This window comes from Balaenoptera acutorostrata, chromosome 7 (assembly GCF_949987535.1).
Source record: "Balaenoptera acutorostrata chromosome 7, mBalAcu1.1, whole genome shotgun sequence".
Taxonomy (NCBI): Eukaryota; Metazoa; Chordata; class Mammalia; order Artiodactyla; family Balaenopteridae; genus Balaenoptera; species Balaenoptera acutorostrata.
The window spans coordinates 60,833,440-60,850,792 of record NC_080070.1 but is presented as its reverse complement, the minus strand read 5'-3'; the positions used below and the strand labels follow the sequence as shown (position 1 = coordinate 60,850,792).

The following is a 17,353-nucleotide window of genomic DNA, read 5'->3' as shown; positions in this document are numbered from 1 at the left end:
AAAAACCGAACACATAAGAATTCCATTAGATGTAGAACAGATCAATGCTCGGAGATCAACAGTTTGAATATTGTTAAATTTTCCATAGTCGCATAATGACTTCAAAAATAATCAGCGTTCCTTCATACACCATGGGCAATAATGAGCTAAAACAGATCTTATACGCACCACAGCTTTATGTATTATCCATCCAAGAGCCTCATTGTGTCATGAAATTCAGTAGTTCATTGTTTCCTGACCCTGAACGGCTGCAGTCGTCATGAAAACACTGCCATGGCCCAAGCTCCCAAATTGGAAGCCAATCCAAACCTGCCACGTGGTAGAGCCTCCCCACTTCACTCAGCAGGTGAAAGGCAAGCATGGGGCACCCCCGTCAGCCAGGGGCTGGACGACACCGGGCAGCCAGAGGTCAAGGAATCATCTGTGGTGAGAGGACGATTTGCTGAACTCAAATCCAAAGTTCTTCCTGTCTAAACCCATCGGGGATTGCTTTACTGTCCAGAGATACGGTAGCTCACTTTGAGTTCAAATCTGTATTGTGGAATTTGAACCATCAAAACACCCATCACCATAAAAAAGCTCTGTGAGTCCTGTTAACAAAACAGAAAGAACTTCTGCCAAGAGCTGAGAAATAAATTCCTTCTTTCATGCTGCTTGGACCACAGCATAATGAGGGCTCCCAAGCTCTCTCTGCAGTAATAAAATGGAATGCCCAGGCTTCTCCTTTTGATGTGTTCCAGTTTAAAAGTTTAGAGTTGATGCCTTTTCATCCTTAATTTATCTTCCCTTGTAAATATTTCTGTACCATTTCCAATATCTAAAGTCTACACATTTCCAAAAAATAATTCACTCCTTCTCCTATTTCAGTTGTATAACTTTATGTTATGGGTCAAATTTGGGGCTAAATAAACATACCTCAGGCTACAGCTCTGCAAATACCTCTGGCAGCAAATTAACTCAAACAAATGTTTTGGTTGGGTGACGAGGTTATTTTTAATGATCTTCCTGATCTGCCTAGAGGCCCAAGGATAGACTAGGTGAACTCCCAAAGGCTTTTCTAACTTTGTATTTTCTGCCACATTAATATACAGTTCTCAAGTTCACTGAAATAGTTGGTTTAAGATTTCACCACCAGAGGGTGCTACTTGTTTGCTTCTAAAATTCATTTCTTACCACGTGAAAAACAGAGGCCCTGCTACCAAAGAATCATCACCACGCCAGACAGCATTAACCAAGAAAGGTTTTCAGAAGGCCTGTAGGCAGCGCTCTACTTCAAGGAATCCGATTTCACTTGTGTTTTGATGTTATGTGTTTAAAACCAAAATTGAAAAGCTCTGTAACTTGCACAAACCAAAGTGCACTGATTTATATATGCTGTAAACCAAGCACGGAATGCGAATCATTTTTCATTTTCATGGCTTTTGTTCAGTATTTACTACACAACAACAATGAACCCAGAATGCTAACATCCTCTTCACCACACCAGACAATAAAATAACAAAGTAAAAAGAGAATTTGCTTAGCTATAAAAATAGTGCTATATTCTCTAACAATGCAACCTTCACTTATCCTATTTTAAGTGCACACATCTCCTGCTTCTGCTTTGGAGTAATTTTGCTTTGGTGTAATTTTTGACTTCTAGGAAGCACTGTGATTGATTAGCTTCAACTTCTCTTATTAGTGTATTTTCACGATTTATTAGGATTTGCACATACATTTTCCACTTGATATTTTCGGGTATGCACGAAGGAGGCATGGAGTTAATTCCCATTCACCCACACGGAGATCGCATGGAAAGTCTTTTTAAATCGTGGTAAGAAATTATAGCGTGTTGCCATCTGAATTGGCAAAGCAAGTCAGGGGTCAGCAAAGTTTTTCTGAAAAGCACCAGATTACAGTAAAGATTTCAGGCCATGTGAGTCTTAAGTACTCAACCCTACCACGTAGCAAGAAAGCAGTCATATAGACATGCAGGACTGGATATGGCTGTATTCCAAAACACTTTAATTTGAGGAACAGGTGGTTGGCTACAGTTTCCTGACTCCTGCAAATGCTGAATCTTAATGTACACACTCTTCTTATCAATAAAATTCAGAGAAGTTTCTATTACATTATCCTTTGGTGATTTTCCCCCTCCTCACACAGAGTTGACAAACTGTGACCTCATTAAGTTATCCATTTTAAAGTTCATGGGTCCTTTGGAGGAATACCACTGGGTTTCCTCTCCAGCGTTTCCAAAACCAGAGTCAAAGGAGACTTAAGCTTTTGGTGTGTCATTATATTTGTGTCCTGTGAAGATGTCTTATGGTAAGATATGAAATCAACAAGAAGGATGTAACTCCCTGGCAATTTCTCCAGAGATCATATGGAAAGTGAACAAAAGACAGAGTTTACCTTCGGACTGATGTGTAGCCAGAGGAGTCTGGGTCTCCTTGGAGTAGGACACTACCTCCCTGGGCAGGAAATCCACTTGGGTAACCTTCGACACACCCAGCTTATGCAGTCTTCGTCTAGAAGTAACAAAGGACAAACGCTTAGAGAGGGAAGGCATTCCTTGCAGAAGATCTATCGGGAATAAAACAAACAAAGCCCAAATACCCACAGCTTCTCAGTACAAGGGGCAGCGTCATGAAGTTGAACTGGCCCTGGGCTGCAAGTCTGGACACTTGGGGTTTTGGCCCACTTTGCCCCTGTGTTGCCTGGTGGTGTCAGATAGGTCCCTCAGGCTGACCCTCAGCTTTTCTATCTGCAAAACCAGGTCTTGTCCAAAAATCAGCAACCCTGATTTTTCTTGATTAAAGGTTATAAAGGGAATTTTCATTTGTAATACAGGATTCTAGTCCCTTAGACAAGAGGGACAAAAGAAAAGTAACGCTTCTCAAATCTGAAGAAAAAAGAGATGATTAGTGGAGTAATTTGTTCTCTATAATAGTAATGAGAGGATGATATTCCAAGGGGGAGTATAACATCTCCCATTTCTCCAGAAAAGAAACTAATACAGATCAGCATGCGAATTTGTTTAAAGATACGTTCATATAGCACAAATTGAGTGAAAAGGGTACTGGGCTAAGAGGGATAAAGTTTTAGTTTAGAATTCCCAAATGAGCCATGACCATGTAAAAAAAAAAATCCTTTCTGAATATTTATGGAGCACATCAAGATATTTCAGATGTCTTTCACATCCATGATGTCAACTGTCTTCATGACACCGCTAAGAAGCTTCTGGGCAGATTATCACCATCTCCATTTTATGGATGAGGAAAGTGAGATTCAGTAGGAGACATTCCCAAGTATATGCAACTCGTAAATGGTAGAACCAGGGAGAAAATTCTGTTGGCCTGAGTCCTGGTCCAGTGCTTTTGCCACCAAGTCAAACTCCTACCTGAGGTTCTTAGTGGTGAGTTCTGAGTTACCCCCCAGATCTGAAGTGCCTCCTGCGTCACCCAGGAAACATCCACTCCTGGAGGCAGTAGAGTCTGGTCGTTAATCACATAAGACTAGCCCACACTTACCAGCTATGTGTGTGATCTTGAATAAGTTACCTAATCTCTCTGTGCCTCGGTTTCCTCATCTGTAAAATGGAGCTACTACTAGTTCTTAGTACTAGGATTAGTATGGCTAATGTCTATGTACCACATACATATAATGCATATGCTACGTATACGTTATATATACCTATGTACACAATTTACACACATATATATTTTAAAATAGTTTCTGAAACATTATTTTAGTATATAGATTTAGTATCAGTATCGGACATATTTTACTATATTTCTTTTTTTTTTTTTAACTTTGGTTTTATTTTATTTATTTATTTATTTATTTATGGCTGTGCTGGGTCTTCGTTTCTGTGCGAGGGCTTTCTCTAGTTGTGGCAAGTGGGGGCCACTCTTCATCGCGGTGCGCGGGCCTCTCACTGTCGCGGCCTCTCTTGTTGCGGAGCACAGGCTCCAGACGCGCAGGCTCAGTAGTTGTGGCTCACAGGCCCAGTTGCTCCGCGGCATGTGGGATCTTCCCAGACCGGGGCTCGAACCCGTGGTCCCTGCACTGGCAGGCAGATTCTCAACCACTGCGCCACCAGGGAAGCCCTACTATATTTCTTTAAAATTTCCAGGAAATAGAGTATGTGAATGTCTCTCTGAGAGAGAAAGGCACCATAACCATTTAGCCACAATTCCACACTCCCTAGCTCGCTAGGATCAATAGAAGCATACCCTTTTCGTATTACTTTTTAAATTATTACTAGCAATGGCACAGATTCGTATTTCTTTTCAGTAGTAGTAATAATAAAATGAAAGAAAATGCATACCACAGCTGGGAATTTCCATGTACAATTTCCTAAGCATTCTAGGAAAACAAAAATTTCTTCTTTTCTATGAATCACTAAAATTGAGGTAAAACCTAAGATGAGCACAGAGTAGATACAAACAAACAAAGGCTGGTTTAGAAACAAGCCCAGCTGGCTGTCTCTGCAGCCCCACTAAGCACGACTGTAGCCCAAGCTCCACACAGGCCTGGGCCATGTGGGCCTCACTCACTCAGATGTCTGGACCACAGAGCATACAGGAGGGTCAGGCTGGGGACCCAGCACTTCCTCCAAACCTTCTCACACAGAATTAGGGGAAAACACACAACATATACTAGAAACAAAATTACCAAACAAGGTAAAAGGCTCAAGGTTTCAAAGCAAGAAATTCAGGTATTATTTTAAGTCCTTCTTGGGTAAAAGAAGTACGTTTTTCTTCCTGAAATGGGTCTTTCTTGAAGCATCTGAAAAATAAAACATGACTAGACACCCCAGGACTGCTTGAGACAAAGCCCCCTCTGCTGTTTAATAGCCTGGAGCATCTTTCTGAGGCCCCAAGAGGTTCATCTTCATCTTAGGCAAAGAGATGGAAAGGAAACATGGGCTGGTAATGTACCACCACCAATTCACAATGGGGTCACAGCCGGCATGGAGAGATCACCCTGGAGTTTAGACTTCCATGGGCATCTGTGTGAGGCCCAAAGATCTCCACAGTCCAATTAAGAAATACCTATACCTGCAGCCAGGGATTCCAGTGCATCTTGCTAATAAGACGCAAGCATAAGCTGTAGGCCTATCTTGTTGGGTGACCAGCCATAGGCGCTGGACGACAGGAAGCTGATCTGTAATTTGATAATCCACAAGGCAAACTGAAACCAACTAGTGAGGCAGCACAGCATAATGGTTAAGTCACGTGCTCATACAGAAACTGGGTTCAAATCCCCTCTCTGTCACTTACCAGCTGAACGGTATGTAAAAGCTTTGGACAAGTGACAAACCCCTCTAAGCCTCATGTTTCTCATCTATAAAATGGGTACATATCATTGAATTGTTATGAAGATTAAATGAAGCTAATACTTGTAAAGTACTTAATTTAGTGTCTGGCACATAGTAGGTGGCTCTACTTCTATCTTTTTGACTGATTATAATAATGCTTATATTTGTTTCAAAAAATCAGAGAAGGCGGATTTATGAATGCTCTAAATTGATTTTCAAAAACAGGAGATTTGAAGATTATCTCTGACAGTAAAACATAAGAATCACACTCCTAATTTCTTTGTACGGCACATGGGTAGGTTTTGGCTGCTTGAGAGAGTCCATTTGGTTTTCCTTTAACTTCTCGGTTTTCAAAACTTTGCTTAAAGTGGTGTGAGTACTACACAACTGTTCCCAGCCCTAGCTGTTCCAGAAAGTCTGGCAGAAGGTGGTGCCCTTGCATGGCAAACACCTTCCTCTTAGGTGTGTTCTCCAACTGTGTCGCCACTTCTGGGTCTCTCCCAGGCCAGCCTTAGGGTCTGCACGTCTCAGCTGATCCAGGATCTATCCGTTCATACAACCCTGTGATAGAGACTTTCAGCGTCCCTAAGATACTTCTACAATTTTATCATCTGACAAAATTATCATATAACTATGTCTACAAGAGGAAATATATAGTAGTTATTTTCGTTAGAAGTACAAACACTGAGCATTGTGTTTCTTATTTTTGCTCAGTCTTACCGGCTCATAATTCTTTTATTCAAGGGTGCAAATTAAACTACTTAGCAGAGGAGGGGGGGAAAAAACCACATTGTATTGTAGAATTAATGCTACTCTAATTCCTTTTCCTTCTAATTAGGCTCTAAATTTCATGCAGGCTCTTCTGTTCTGACTCTGGGATACCTTTCCCGCTGTCCCACCATCCCTCCTGCAAAGCTCATGCCCTCGCTACTATACACACACACACGCGCACACACACACACACACACACACACGCGCACACACACACACTCTTCCACTACAGCCCCTGTTACATGTCACTGTCCTCTTCTCATGTCTGACTTGACTGAAACTTACTTATTTATCCCTGACTGAGCTGTCTCTGTACCCTGGGGCTTAGTTCTGTGTCAGGTACAGAGCTGGCACTAAATAAATGTTTGAGGAAGAAAGGGAAGGAAGAAGAGAAGAATACAAGGAGGAGAAAGAAGGCATGATGCAGCAATGTAAGTTGAGAATTCAATTATCTACGCCATGCGGGCCATGGCATTATTATTAAATTATAGGGTCCAGCAACTTGTGTTTTAATTACCTACCCCCACCGGTGATTCTGACGCTCACTAAAGGCTGAGTACCACTGATTTAGAAATATTAGAGAGTAGACATAGAAGCTTCATTGTTTCCAGATTCACTTGGGCCTCTCCACCCTGCAGCTTACAGGATGAAGCCTCAGTCCCAGAGCGGAGATGGTATCTCTTGACCAAGCTTATAAAGTTCTATGAGACAGGCTGGGAGCAAAGGTGAAGAAAGATGAGAGTGTACGAGGATGAGTGTCAGACAAAGGAGACTGCAGTGTGCAAAATATTAAGGGCCTGGCACAAGGGTCTATCCTAGATCTAAAACTAAAATGTCAGGCAGGGGATCCCAGAGACACTGGGCAATGCAACCACGGATCCCTTACTCGCTGACTTGGCCTGGTCCTAAAGTGACATGGGGCCCACATCTCCCTGGGCTAGGGCTGGACTCCCCACTAAAAGTCCTGTCAACTTGGCTGAGCAAAGCCATATTGCACCAAAGTTGAAATGTTTCTTCAGAAAAGAAAAATCAGGTATTGATAAAGAATAAAAATGGAAGGTATGTGAAGTTTGAGAAGGTTATTTGCTGGGGCTCAGGGTGTTGAGATTTATGACCCACCACTAGCATAGTCTAATTCACTCAGGTTTGTCCACTTGCCCTCAGTTAGACATTATGCATCACAAGAAGAAAAAAACTCCCTTGCATGAATCACTGTCTCCATTTCCCTTTCTGTTTTACTTGTAATGTCTTTGCCTATCCACCCACCATAAGGTTAGCATGGCTTTCCTAGCTACTTGCAAAGTTTCATTATCCAAGGAAGATGAAGCTCAAAACGTGACTTCATCATGGCCTATGATGTCTACCAACATGGAAGAAAGTTACAGGCTATACAGACTTACTCCCAAATAAAAGGATGAGCAGTTGGAATTCTAATAAATATAAACTCTTTGGCTCTTCTCCCATTTCAAAGATGAAGGAAATTTTAAGAGAAAGCTTACTGACATTTTAAAATGCAGTTAATATTTAAACATTATTTTTAATAATACAGAGAATAAATACTTGCAAAGCATAGATTTATCTACCAAAGTGGGATACCCTGGTTTTGTCCCTATTTTTGAAAATACCTACATTCCTTTGAAAGCCATGAACAACAGAACCTCAGCTTCTGAAGTCACTGCATCTGTGACCTGAAAATATGGAGAGAGTCACTGTTTCATGCCTACATGTGGAGTGCTAAAAAAAAACAACTAGATTTCAAAGAAACTACTGTTAAGCTGCCTTTAAGAATTAAATAGGAAAATGATTTTGACATGACAAAGATATGGGTGGGGGTTGGTTTGGGATGGCAAGCATCAAAAAGCAGAGCTCTTTGATCAGAGACTTAAGATCAAGGCTGTCTTAATTTTTTTTTATTGAAATAAAATTTACATACTATAAAATCTCCCCTTTAAAGTATACAATCGAGTGGTTTTTAGTACATACACAAACTCATATAACCTCACATATGTATTTGCACAACCTTTTCGTTACCTCCAAAAGAAATCCTGTACTCACTGGGAGTCACTCCCCCAATTCTCCCTCCTTCAGCCTCTGGAAACCACTAATCTACTTCTGTCTACTTTCATATAAATGGAATACTACAGTATATGACCTTTTGGGTCTCACTTCTTTCACTTAGTTTGTTTTAAGGTTCATCACTTTATACCATGTATCAGAATGTCATTCCTTTTTATTGATAAATAATATCTCACTGTATGGATATACCACATTCTTTTTAATCCACTCATCAGTTGGTGGACACTTGGGTTGTTTCCATTTCTGTCTATTAAGAACAATGCTGCTATGAACATTTGTGTACAAGTTTTTGTGTGGGTGTATGGTTTCAATTCTCTTGGAATTGGATTCTTTTTGAACTGGTATATATCTAAGAGTGGAACTGCTGGGTTATATGGTAATTCTATGTTTAACTTGTTGAGAAACTGCCACACTGTTTTCCAAAGTGGCCGTACCATTTTACATTCTCATTAGCAGTATACAAGGATTCCAATTTCTCTACATCCTTGTCAACCCTTATTATTATCTGTCTTTTTGCATTATAGACATCCTAGTTTGTGTGAAGTAGTATCTCATTGGGATTTTGATTTGAACTTCCCTGATGGCTAATGATGTTGAGCATCTTTTCATGTGCTTATTGGCCATCTACATATTTTTTTTCAAGAAATGCCTATTTAAATTCTTTGCCCATTTTAAAATTTGGTTATTTGTCTTTTTATTGTTGAGTTGTAAAAGATCTTTATATATTCTGGATACTAGACCCTTATCAGATATATTATTTGCAAATATTTTATCCCATTCTGTGGGTTGCCTTTTCACTTTCTTGATGGTGCCTTTTGAAGTACAAAAGTTTTAAATTTTCATGAAGTCTGATTCACCTATTTTTTCATTAGCTGCTTGTGCTTTTGGTGAAATATCTAAGAAACAACTGCCCAATCCAAGGTCACAAAGATTTACAGCTACGTTTTCTCCTAAGAGTTTTATAATTTTAGCTCTTACTTTTAGGTCTCCGGTCTATTTTGAATTAATGTTCCATATATGTGAAGTAGGGGGGTTCAACTTCATTCTTTTGCATATGGATATCCAGTTGACCATGCTTAATTTTTCTTAATGTTCAGTGGCAAGATTGAGCAGGGGAGCAGAGAAAGGCTTTGTCATGAATACTGCTCCTTGTTGATGCCCATGGGCCCCAAGCAGTAGCCAAAACTGACTGTGGGAGGATAGATTCAAGAGGAGGCACCTCATCACCCGAGAGCTTCCCAGGGGTCATGAAAGCCTTCAGAGCGCCTGAGCATGTCATCCATCACTGGCATTAGCATCATCAAATTCTTCCTGAATCAGTTAGACACAATACAACTCATATTCTGATGCTCTAATTTCAGACCACAGTGAATTACATACAGCAAACTTGATGTTCCTGCATTTCATACTCAAATAAGTGAAGGAAATTGCATTAATATTGCGGTACTATCCCTATTGGACTCATAAGGGAAGCCAGTAATATCGGAGATCTGGCTCCAGACTGCTAAAGTGTTAAGCAAGAGGCTGCTGTGGAAATTTCAGATGCCATCAGCTGATCCTCAAAGATGCACGTATATCAGAGTGGATGATTCATTTTCTAACCCATCACCAATATTGGGAGGTAAAGCTATATCACCAATATTGGGACGTTGACTACCCTCACATTAGAATTTTTGTTTTAATGTCACAGTACAAGAGCCTATGTGAAGACAAAGAAAAGCCACAATAAGAATATACCAAGCATCTAAGAAACTCTTCCAGTTTTACAAATTGTGAACCACAAAGACTCTCAATAATGGTCTCTGAATAGCAGTCTCATAGTGTTCAGTGACTGGAAATTATAATGTTGAGGATACACTGGTTAAACCTGGTGGCAGAAGTGTGGGCCGTAAGGTGGCAGAGTCAGGAGCTCGAATCAGAAGCCAGTGTGCGGCACTCAGAAGCCAGGAAACAAAAGGGGTCTTTGTACTAATGGGCAGTCTCTGGAGCAGGGAAGAAACCTGGAAGTCAAGCAGATAACACCAGGAGCAGATGTTCCCAGAGACAAGGAGTTATTTGGCCAGATGCCAAAGTAGATCAAGGCCGAGGAATAAAAGAATGTCTGCACTGGTTCCAGACTCAATCCTGCTGGGTTTTATTCCTGCTTATTTGCATGTGAGTATTTCATCCCCAACACACATTAAGGGTGCTGCCAGTGACTTTTTCCTCCTAGTGCTGCTTATAAAATTCCTTGAGGTTTCTCAAAGAAGAGCCCCTTAAGACAGTGAAAGTGATAATGGTGCCACTTTCTTCACTGTCCAAAAATTTTATGTGGGTACCTACAAAGTCCTTGACAACTGGCACGGGAACTACTTCAGCCAACATCTTTATCAGCAACCACAAACCATTTTTGAAGCACAGAACCATGCCAGATCCTTACAATAAAGAGAGGATGAGGAGATTGAACATATACAACAAAAAGCAAATAAGAATGAAAGGTAATAAGAGCCAACATGAGCAATTCACATAATCAGTGGGACAAGAGAGTATAATAGGCAGATTACTATGTGTTTGGGTAAATGAAGCAAGTTTCACTGAGAACCAAAGGCCTGGTATAAGTCCTGAAGGACAGGCAGAACTCAGTCGTAGAAAGGAACGAGGAGGGTGTCTCAGGGAGAAGGCACTATATGTGCAAAGATCTAAAGACTGAATTCACATTTTATGCCTGAAAGACCAGGTTTTCAGAATAGAAGTGTGACAGAGTAGCAGTGGAAGATAAATTTAGAGAGGTACACTAAGGCCAGATGATTAGAGGGCTTTAAATCTCAGGCTAAAGATCTTGCACTTTATGCTGTAGACAATGAGGAATTACTGAAAGTTACTAACAAACTGACGGCTTCAAAGAGACATTTAAAGTGAAGCAACTATGTGAAGAATGGAGTCTAAATCTCCCCCTTTGACAAATGAGCGACCAGAGCCTATGCGTGGGGCCTTAGAAGCTGAGGTGGAGAAAAAGGGGAACTGAGAAACGACCTACAAACAGAGGCCGGTTGAGTTCAGTAACTAAACAAAGAATCCAGGCAAAGCACTAAATCAAAGTGGGAATGACTACTGGATTTGCAACCAGCAGTCTAGCAAATGTGGAAACGTGGTCCAGGGTGATAAGAAGGCACTCAGTGGTGATGCCACTGGGAACAGAAAGAAAATGCTGTAGTTTGGTGACGCTGGAAAAGAATTAAGGCAGTTCATTTGGTATGGAAGGTGAAAGAAAAGGAATAAATTGGAGATCATATCAAGGCTTCATGCCTTATGGGAAGAAAATAAGTAGTGTAAACTGGAAGACATTGGGGAATCCCGAGAAAGTTCTGCTTTGGGATAAAAATGAGTACCTCAGTGGATGAGTTTATGGTGAGGAGTTTTCCAATTGTATGAAGTTTAAGACCAAAGCTATGAAAAGAAGACAAAGCAGAAAATGTGGTCCTGGCAACCACCCACCTAGAGTCACATGAGAAAATAGTGCATCCACAGAAGAAGAGCATATAGAGACCTAAGGACATAGAAACTCATGAAATATGAAAGAAGTTTTTAAAAATGACTAAAGGTCAACTTGTTTTCCCAACACTGTATACTGGTGTAATTAGGTGTGAAGGTGTGACATCTTGAGGACCGGCTCCTAGAGTTGAGAATGGGACACCACACGGAGGAAAGGTGGAGATGGGGTACCACACGGAGGAAGTGAGCCTAGCATTGCAGCCCCTTCACACACAATTTATCCCTTATGTTCAGAGTGGGTGTTTTTCTCCAAGGCCTAAGAAGCAGCTTGATGGTTGACCTTTTCCAATTACCTCAAGGAGGATCCGTTTCCATTTTCTATGTTCACATTTAAAAAATCATTTGAGGAAGTATTTATCTCATTTCGATGATATTTGCTTCTTACTGTGCAGAGATATTAGTTTGGCAGCTAAACCATTTTTCCTGAACAGAAGCAAATGTCAAGTCTGGTTCAGTCAACAGGCACAGTTAAAGGGTCTGCCTTAAACTTCATCACACAGGTAAATCTTGCAAACTCCCAGGATGAGAGAAGAATCAAAATAGTCATGGTTATAACAGAGCTTGGCAATATTGGTGGGAGTTCTGCTATCAAGTGCCCACTTTACAAAGGAAACTGAAAGTTCAGAATTATAAGATCAGAAGGTATGGAAGTGTGTTTTCTCCAGTGTTGCATATAAAGGACAACAATGATATAAAAATTTTATAGATTGGCCTTTTATTGACTTGATATTTATGAAAAACCTTCTGTAGAAGTTGTAACTTCTAACTTTATAAAGCTATAAAATTACAGAAATCTTTAAGTCACTGAGTACCAAACTATAAGCATACATCCCTCCCAAATGACCATATTAATTTTTCTGAAACAGAATAAAAAAAGGAATATTGTTTTATGAAAGTCCAGTTGCAAGTGTGGAACAGAAAATATCCATAATTGCTTATTCAAGGTTCTTGAGGGTAGAGAACAAAGTCGGGAAGGTGACAGCTCTCAAGAAATGTTTGGGGACTTGATAAAGGAATATTACAAGAGGTAAGCAAAGTGTTTTCTCCCTCTCTTGTGACAAAATTTTTATTGGATCTGTTAAAACCAATTTATTGAACTTTTTCACGGGTCAGAATTCATTCTATGTTTAAAGATTCCGAAATGCATTTTACCATTACCTTTTGATACACACACCCCAAACTGCTGTTTCATATTTTAATTTCTGTAGAAAGTGTGATTAGGTGTTATTGAAAAGGCAGAGATTGTCAGTTTGATAAAAATACAACCCACATCATTCTCAAGAAAATTGCAGGCACTGTGTACGTGGGAAACCTTAAAAATTAATTGAAACCAGAGATCTAAACATAATGCGTAAGAATATTTGACAAAACATGGAGAATAAGCCAAAAGAGGACTACTTTATCAAAGGCTATGAGATTATTACTGTTCTGCTAGGCAAATGAAAATAACTTGAAAACATGAAAAGACCTCTAGAACTGGCAGGTGAGATTTTCTCAAACACCTACCACCATCTTGAAGGATATGTGTTTTTTCTGGTGCCTTTAGAGAGTTGGTTTAACTTCTATTCTTAACAGAGTGATCACTCTGCTCTGCCACAGCAGTTTGGGATGGTGCCTGGTGGATTCAGGAGTAATACGCACCCTCTCTTTCAGCCAAAACAAGAGGCAGAAGAGAAGGCTGAGAGAAGAAGAGGTCACCACCACCTTCTAACAAAGTCTCCCAAGGACTGAAGGAATCTCTAAGTTCCTCCTTGAGGGAAGGAACAGCCAAGTCCTTCACAGCTTCAGTTTTTCCTCATTCTCGCTTTGCTTCCAAATATTTCAAAAACCCTACTAAGGGTTTAATATACTAAGACATAGAGGAAATATAGTTGTGAGGCTTCAATAAAATCGGAAGCCACTACATATTCCTATATGTTATTGAGCGCAACAATTTGATGTGAAGGGCCACAAAACACTCTCATTACTCACTGATGTCTGCTCACCATTGAGAATCTCTGTCTCCCTGCCCGACTCCCCTTTTGCTTACTCAACATATCTCCCTAAAGACCGGCAATCTCATGGTGGCATTTGCCCGTACGTTCCCTTCATAAGACAACAAAAAACATTTGAAATATAATCCTTCCCTCAAACTTGCCCATTGCAACTCCACATTTCAATGACATTTATTCACTTCCCAGTCAATATAGACTTTCTATCCCATGATCTTTTAACTTACTCTTTTTATCTCATTATTTCATTTTTTACTTCTACCATCTTCAATTCACTCAATTATTATAATAGCCTTAGAAATAAAAGTATTTTGGGTACTTTCATAAGCAGTTGCCTGGTGAAAAATAAGATGAGTTACACTTATTTTCTCATTTTATTTACAATTTTCTTGAAGCTACTTTTTTTGCCCTGATCTCTCTATGTTGCCACTTGTTTTGCTGATCGCATAGCTAACATACAAAGCATACGAAAGTGACACAACATTTGTGCTTCTGGCCAAGATGGAGTAACACAGACCAGATTTATCCTCCACCTGAAGCAACCAAAAAAAGGACAGCAGTTTGATGAAACAACAGTCTGCAAGACACTAAAGGTCAAGCAATGAAGGAAAGGGATACATGAGAGAAGGGAAACGTAAGATGAGTCCTATAATTCCCCATACTTACTGCATTGAGAGTTTTAAGGCCATGTGTGATGCACCCAAGTGAAATCCAACAGACTCATTAAGTTGAGAAGACAGAGCTAAGAGTCCAGGGTGACCACGGCAGCTAGACTTTACAGTACAAAATAACAGAGAGAAGAAAAATCACAAAGAGAAAACCTACACCTTCAGAGGATACCCTTGAGGATTCAGCTTAGTACTGATCAGCACATGTACGTGAGGAAACTACCTGAGGCCAAGGGAAGAACTACCTGAAGGAATTAGAGGTAACAGTTCTGGGCACTCACACAGGAACAGGAATGTGCCTGTTCCCACCCACCTGTTCCCAGGCAGGAAAACCTCAAGATGTATGGGGCATTGTACAGAATATACATAAGGGTCTTGCCTCAATAACAGAATTAAGTAGCCATAGACTGAGTACTGCTCCAGTCCCAACTAACAAATCATAAAAACAAGACTTGAAAGAAAGTGTTTCCAAGTGAATTGACTGTATCTCAGAACAAATCTCAAGATTTATAGGAATTCAAATATATCTAACACCTAACCAAGTAATATTCACAATGTCTGACATCAATCAAAAACCAGCAGACATGCAAAGAAGAAGAAAAACACAACTACAATGAAGAGATAAGTCAATCAGTTGAAACTGATCCAAAACTAATAGAGATGATGGGATAGCAAGTGAGGATATTAGTTAATAAAACTGTATTTCATGTGTTAAAAATTTGAGTAGAAACAATGGAAGATTTTTTTTAAAAAGACATAAATTGAACTTTTAGAGATGAAGATTACAATGTATGAAATTATAAATTTACTGAGTAAGCTTCATGGAATATTAGAAATTGCAAAACAAAAGATTAGTGAACACAAAATATATCAATAGAAACTATCCAAAATAAAACACAGGTAGTAAAGGAAAAGTAGATGGAGCAAGTTAACTGTGGGAAAACCTCTAGTTACCTCATATATATGTCATTTGAGTCCCCAGAAGAAAATAGAAAAAATTTTTGAAAAAATAATGGACACATTTTTCCATATTTGTTGAAAACTATAAGCCCAATGATCCAAGAATCTCAATGAACCCCAAGCACAGGAAGCATGAAGAAAACTACATCTAGGTATATCATAATCAAATTGCTCAAAATCAATGAAAAAGAGAACACTGCAAAAGCATCCAGGAAAAAAAAGACATAATACTCAGAGAAATAAGGAAAGGGATGAGAGCATATTTCTGGTCAAAAACAATGCAAGTGAGAAGACAATGAAGCAACATTTCTGAAGTACTGGAAGAAAAAGACTGTCAACCTAGAATTCTATACTCAGTTAAAACATATGTCAAAAATAAAGATATAACAAAGACGTTTAAGACATAAAAAGCTAAAAGAACACCTTAACAGAAGATCCTAACTATATTTAGTGTTAAAGGATATCTACCAGACAGAAGTAAAATGATGTCAGATGGAAATATGGATCTACACCAAGGAAGGACATCAGAAAAGTATTGACTACATGGGTAAATATGTAAGATATTTTCCTTAATATTTAAATCCCTTTCAAAGATAATTGGCTGATCAAGATGGTGGAGTAGAGGGATGTGGAACTCACCCCACACCATATACACATCAAAAACACATCTACATGTGGAACAATTCTCACTGGAAACTAGCAGAAAGACTCCCATACAACAAAGGCTGTAAGAAAGACGGAATTGGGTAGGAAAGGAAGAGACGCCATCAGGTCAGGACCTGTACCCCTGTGAGGGGGCTCAGAGGACAAGTGAGATTACATGGGTGGAGATCCTCCCTGGGAGTGAGTTCTTCAAGCCACATGTTGGGCACCCCAGCCCTGGGGTCCAACACAGGGAAGATGAGCTCCCTTGGCTGGTTGGAGGGCCAGTGGGACCGGCAGGAGGGCTGTGGGAAGCACAGATGAGTGAAGCATGAGGACCACATGCACGAGTGCTTACTCCCAAAGCAACATAGGAAGGTGTATTGGAACCACGCAGGCAGCTGACTGGTTTACTGCAACTGCCCTGGGTGCCTGCCCCTGCCTGAGCCAAGCTAATGCTCCAGCCCCACTTGCTTCACATTGCAGCTCCACACTGGAGCGAGGGCTGCCCCAGCTGAGGAGAGAGTTCAGCCGTCAGACGCAGTGGCGGCTCAGACCTGAGGCAGCGTCTGAAAAGGGCAGGGGCAGCCATTACTGGCGCTCGCACAGGCAGCGCATCAGAAGCAGCCCTGACCTCTGGTCATGGCCAGACCACTGTAGCCCATGCCGCAACACATGTGAAGGGCCCACACGGGCACTGCCTGCCCTGCAGCACAGCGTCACTCCAGGGTGGCAGTGGTACAGACTGAGGGAAGAGAATGGACATGAAGGACAAAGAAGACTCAGACCCCAAAGCAGGGTCTGAGCAGGGTGGGGGCAGCCATTACTGGCAACCGCACAGGCAGAGCATCATAAGCAGCCCCAACCTCTGTATGGAGGACACAGCTGCAGTCTGTGCCCCATCACACCAAAAGCCTGCATGGGTGCCTCTTGTTCCAGCACTGCTCCCCTCTGGGGCAAAAGTCCTGGTGCTGGGAGCAGGAAGAGCTCACACTTAAAGGGAACAGAACCAGCACAGACCCGACCCCTCAGAGCTTCTGCTTCAGCAAGTTGGGACCTGACCCTGCTCCCGATAGGGTGGAGACAACCACTGAGCAAATGGTAAGCCCTGGCTCACACCTGACCCCAGCCAAAGCCCCTTTCTCCAGCTCCACCTCCAACCAAGGTGATACCTGACAGCACACTGTGAGAAAAGACATAACTTGTGTTCACATCAAATCTAGCTCCCAACCAAAGCTACCAGGCACACATAGACAGTATAGGGACACACCCACATGAGGACACCCCTTCAAGACTACAATAGGTAACTATTTCACCTAATTTCATAGAGACAGAGAAAGTTTAGCAAAATGATAAGACAGAGGAACTGGTCTCAATTGAAAGAGCAAGAGGAAAACCCTGAAAAAAAT

At 40.8% G+C, this 17,353-nt stretch overlaps 1 protein-coding gene across 5 annotated transcripts in view; it reads right to left on the bottom strand.

Moving 5' to 3' along the window:
- The window catches only part of DYNC1I1 (dynein cytoplasmic 1 intermediate chain 1), a 336,428-nt gene that overhangs the window by 242,123 nt on the left and 76,952 nt on the right, over nt 1-17,353 (bottom strand). For all 5 annotated transcript variants that reach the window (XM_057550171.1, XM_057550173.1, XM_057550172.1 and 2 more), the window contains one exon: nt 2,395-2,510. In XM_057550171.1, the coding sequence (XP_057406154.1) occupies nt 2,395-2,510 (116 nt within the window). The remainder of the gene's footprint in view (nt 1-2,394; nt 2,511-17,353) is intronic.